At 32.3% G+C, this 5,452-nt stretch overlaps 1 protein-coding gene across 1 annotated transcript; it reads right to left on the bottom strand.

The window, feature by feature from the left end:
• Window positions 1–662: 662 nt before the first annotated feature.
• LOC132745451 (uncharacterized) lies at window positions 663–4,737 on the bottom strand. Its single transcript, XM_060734382.1, has 4 exons — window positions 4,212–4,737; window positions 2,850–2,893; window positions 1,242–1,326; window positions 663–953 (listed from the first exon to the last, which is right to left on the bottom strand). Exons 1-4 carry the CDS (start codon window positions 4,552–4,554, stop codon window positions 718–720), a joined length of 708 nt encoding a protein of 235 aa, XP_060590365.1. The 5' UTR covers window positions 4,555–4,737; the 3' UTR covers window positions 663–717.
• Between the last annotated feature and the right edge of the window lie 715 nt (window positions 4,738–5,452).

Here is a 5,452-nt window from a genome sequence, read left to right as displayed (position 1 = left end):
CATTTTTATCTATTTCTGTATTTTCATTTATAATATGTTAATCTTTTGTTGACTGTAATACTACTTAGCTAATAAATTACCACGACTTGTCAATATTCATTAAAGCTGCACGCCTCCAGATTAGCGAAAATATTTCAATAAAATCAAACCTGAGAAAAATGTACTAAGATTTTAGGAAAAGTGTAAAGATTCAAAGTTCTAGTAATAATTTACTTGTTTTGTGCGAGTAATGACCGATTTTTCAGTATTTCTAACTATATTTCTCCTGCGTTACTAACGCAGTAAGGGCTATTTTTGCATATTTTGTCCTCTTTTTAGAAATTTACGTGGATTGTAAGTGGCATTGATATTGTGTAAATTGCTTCCTTTTTGGTTATTTCACTGAATAATACTTTTAAACACATTTTCAAAATTTTCATGAAAATTAGCATGCATCTGGAGGCGTGCCGCTTTAAATTTCTGGAAACAGAGATGATATGTATAAGCTTTCATAGCGCTGTACAACCATTAAATGTTGAATTAAATGTTGTCTATGCCTTACTCTGCTCCGATTCTAGACAAATCTATCAATGTTCTATGAATTTTTCTATCCAGAGGTTCAATCTACAGCATTGAAGGAGATGGTATCACTCTGACACACAATTGTTATTTTTTTACATCAACAATAATGTCATGCAAGTTAAAAATAAATAAATGTCCTTAATGTCAACTAGTTTATTAGTCCAGTTGGCAAACGCTTGCGCCAATATTACTACACAAAGAATCATGCGAAGCCCAGATACCATTTGTGTTTAAAAATGCTACACAATGTTCAGTATGATCGTGAAGGTCTGGATCAGTAGGTCCCCATTTTATGAAAATGTCATTGACAACGGTACCGTCAGACCAGAGAAAAATCTCGTCCATATTGTCATCATATGCACCTATCCATACCCCTGCACCATGACCAAAACCTGAAGAAAAAAACATAATATATAACAATGGAACTAGCAGACATCGGTGTCGACCAAGAGAAAACTAAGCAGATTGAAATTGAACATGATTTAAAAATTTTCAGCATCTTAGATAGAAGCAAACGCAAGTTCACAATTTCAAGTGTAACAGAAATTTTTATTAACTTGGTTAATTAAAACATCGTAAAAAAAGTTATATGTATACATCCTTATTTTGTATTCATTAATCTTTTCAAACAACTATTTAACCTTAATCCGCCTTTTACCTGAGAAACAATATAGACAAACCCTGTAAGATGTTAGTTTCCACAAGCTCCCTTTCTAAATTTGAACCAAACTTCACCAACGATCCTCCTTTAGCTTTGCAATTGTCCTGTGATTTCATTAAACAAATATTTCTTATCAAAATTATATTATATACGAAATATAGAAAGTTTTACACATTTCTTTTATTTACATTTTTTTCAAACAATAGTTTTGAAAACTATATGCAGCAGATTAATAGCTTTATTATACATTTTCAAGACTATAAATCGTATATGTAAGACGTATATATATAAAATGGTCAAAATTTAAATGTATGAATATTGTTCTTGAACATTTCATTCTGTTTAAGTACAGTTTTCATGTTTTGATATATAACAGAGACATTTTATGTTTCAGTTCTTTTGAGAATTGATCATAAGAGTATGGAAACGACATAATTCATTTAAGCATTTACGAATGACCACTCTTAGATAATATTTCGTTACAGAAAGCGTTATTGGCTTTAACGAAACAGCGTCAAATAGACAGAAACAATAATAAAAGTTGTTTCAATCATAATCATAATGAAAAAAAAAATGTTTTCATATCGACAGACGTGCTAGGATAATTAATGGAAATCCAGAAATCCAACGGCATCGATTAACTATATTCTTGTTTCAATGCAAACTGTCAAAACGAATCGCACGTAGATTAGGATAATTCAGTTTTGCGCTATGTTAAAGACCAGAATATCGGCATTGTCGGCAACATTTAAATATCGCAAACCATCTAAAACAGACGGCAACGCTTCAAACATTAGCAAATCCAGTCTGCTTCTAAGAAATACTTTTGATATCAGACAATTAAATAACTGAGTTCCAAAGACAGCATTTAATCATTAGAATGCATATTAGTTTTTACTGCACTGTACGTCAATGCTAAATTTAGCTATCTAAATATTTGTCTTGTTAGTCGTATCAAAGAAAAACAAGATACTCAGGAAAATAAATGACAAAAAATATTTAAATTGATCTTGTGTACTCCTTATCATGCTAAAACAACATTTTTAAGTCCTAGCATGCCTTTCGGCATAAATTAAAGTATAATTTGAATTTGAAGCATTAAAATATCCATGCTGAACAAAATTTAGATACCGACAGAATCACTGAGTAGGTTAAAAACAAAGCGACTTTAACAAACTCTTGATGTTACAATAAAATATATTGTGGATATTGTGATGATTGTATTCATTTGACATGTTCCTAAACGTTTTTCAGAGTTCACTGTGACACCTATTTGTGAAATCTTAACGCTCTAACCTGATCCACGTGGGTCTATTTAGGAAACCACCATTTATTTATTTAAGGGTGAAAAGTTTTGGTTCCTATGACTGCCTAGTTTATTTCATTTGAGGACATTTACAGATAATAAATGAAAAACAAAAAAAAAAAAAGGATTGAAAATAAAAATATTGGCCTGTATCTCCATGAGTGTTTACCCAAAAAAAAAAAATAAAGTAATCTCCTGTTGCTCGCATGGTCTGCCTGTCACATTAATTCATGTCATTTTTATCTTAAATTCACATGCTTTTAAAATCTGGAATTAGAATTTTCTACTTTCTACTGTTTTCTATGTTTTTATCATAAATACCTGTGCCTGATGCCATGTCATTCCTTCTGGTACGTAGACATATTCTGAAAGAGTAAAAGCAGAACTCAAAAGATGTGCAATAAACAAATAACTTAATGATGTTGGGGAAAAGAATAAACGTTTTCTACCAAATAGCAATCATGGGTATGGTATAGCTTCATGGAAAAACTAATTTTCAACTCTCATTTTTGTTAATATATACTAAAAACTCATTTCAGCTTAATCAATACATAGATAAAAACCCTATCTTTTTATGATGTAATTATTACGTAATAACAAAACTAAAACCAATGTTTAATTTTTTTGAATGATAATGATTTCTTAAACATTCATTACTCTCATCTGTTCTTCAATTCAGTATTATTACATTTCTCTGGTCCTTCTTGATCATTAATTCAAGCACATTTTCTGTTGAAGATTGACTACCGCTTTAGCCAGTGCTGACGGACGTAAAAGATGTTGAACTTTTACATCTTATTGCTTTTGGAGGATCTCCCCTATTTCAAATTTTTGAAGCAACGTCACGTACCTGACAGAAAACGATTGCTGTGATGACGTCGCATAAACAACGTCTCAAATAGATTAAACAAATGTGTGTTGTCCTTTTAACGTAATTTTAATTTGTTTCGGTCGTCAGACCAAACAAATAATGGTAGTTTTTCAGACCCTGATGTGCTTATGTGCAAATACCGAAAGTAGTCCAAACTCCTCGAAGTGAATATTTCCCTTTATATGCTAACTAACGCCGAAAAATTTAAAGGGAGATCACAGCGTAAAGATTGTCAAATGACAGGCGCATTAATTTTCAAGCCTTCTCGATGAAGAAAAAATAGTTCCCGATTGGTCGAAAATTCCTTATATAACGTTATTCTTTATAGATATACATGCTTATAAATATGAAGCTCCATGATTATTTACATCAGTGTTAAACAACAGGTTTACCGTGTACAAAATATATAGAAACTTAGAATAATATGGTTCTCTCCAGACTGTTATCTGTTAACTTCCCCGTGCAACGCTGACGTTACTGTAACAAATTGATCTAAAATTGTAACTATTGAATGGTTAGTAGACGTTTCTCTATCTTGAAAGGTAAAACCATTGCATAATATAATGTTTTGTTTGTTTTTTTGTTTTTTTTTATTTTACACCTTTTCCCAACAGTATTTCAGTCATATAGGCGGGTAGTTTCCTAACCATCGTTCCTGGAGAGTAACACCATTACTAGACTACCTTCCTCTGCGTTAAACTACCAAAGCATCTCCTGGGGATCGAACCCACAGAGAGGTAACAGGACATCGACTCTAACACCTCGACCATGGAGGCGGTTATAATGTTTTTAATCTAATAATAAAGACTTACTTGAAATAATATCTTCCCAAGGAGCTCTATAGAAAAGCGTGTCAGAGGATGTTGGATAGCTGGAGCTCTTCGGAAACATATCTCCACAGCCGATACATTGTCCAGCGTCTTGATGAAAAAATCCGTAACAATTGCCACTTTCTACACACAAAAAAAAACATTGTGATAAGCTTATTCCGTTCCCATTACGGAAAACGACGTGCTCAGACGGACAAGTATACCCGCTCAATTCGACGTCTTTGGAAAATTTGAGAAATGCATAAGCAAAGCCAAACTGCCGACTAAAAAATATCAAATGAATAAAAAAAATGGTAAGATCAGCTCTTTTCATGATGGCACACATCAAAGTTACTCATGTACTACTATCAAATCTTTTGAAAAGTACTATAGACTTTTTGCTTGTAACCTGCGTTGCTTTACTGAAACTACTGTGACTATTCGTTCTTTTTATAACATTGACATTAAGTGTGAAGGAATAAGTCATACATAAACTGACATTTTATCCACCCATTGTCTGTTTATTCAACTTTTGCTTTTGTTTTTCCGGCACATGCGCAACCCCAATATGGATTTAAATAATCCCCGTATAAACGCTGTATGTTTAATTGTTTGTTTTTCAGATAAAAAATTCAAAAACGTTAATAATACGAGTAAGCGAAATAGGAAAAACATATCTATTATTCATTACCAGTGCTGTGTTTTAAACAAATTTCATTCAGAAACACACACGCACGAAAGAAAACAAGCCATGCTGAACAATTGGTTAGATATTCATCAATATCATCATGTCATGTTAAAAAAATAGACATGCCTTTTACAAATACATAAATATTGAATAACCGATTTTGTAAAATTGTTAGAAACCACTCTGGAAACAAGCCAGTGAAATACCATGACAAAAACATTATTGTATCATAATTTGGGGACCTTTCTGTTGAAAAAGTGTCAGATTTAAATGGTATACATATACATGCACAGTGCGCACTCCAGAGCATGCCCTCTGATTGGCTCATTTTTGCTGGGGTTTACTTATTGTGATGGCAGAGAAAGGGAAAGCGATAGAAATATCATATTCATATGCTCATACATTAATTACTTTTTTCTGGGGTTTCATATTGTGACAACAGGGAACATGTTTTTATGTTTGACTTTGATACAAAAGAAAAAGAACATCAAAACACTTGGCAATCTGATTTATCAGATGGACTCTTGTTTCAATGTTCTTTCTCATACTTAGCACT

This window comes from Ruditapes philippinarum, unplaced genomic scaffold, assembly GCF_026571515.1.
Source record: "Ruditapes philippinarum isolate M1 unplaced genomic scaffold, ASM2657151v2 ctg228_1_1_1_1, whole genome shotgun sequence".
Taxonomy (NCBI): Eukaryota; Metazoa; Mollusca; class Bivalvia; order Venerida; family Veneridae; genus Ruditapes; species Ruditapes philippinarum.
This window is presented reverse-complemented; position numbering and strand designations above follow the sequence as displayed.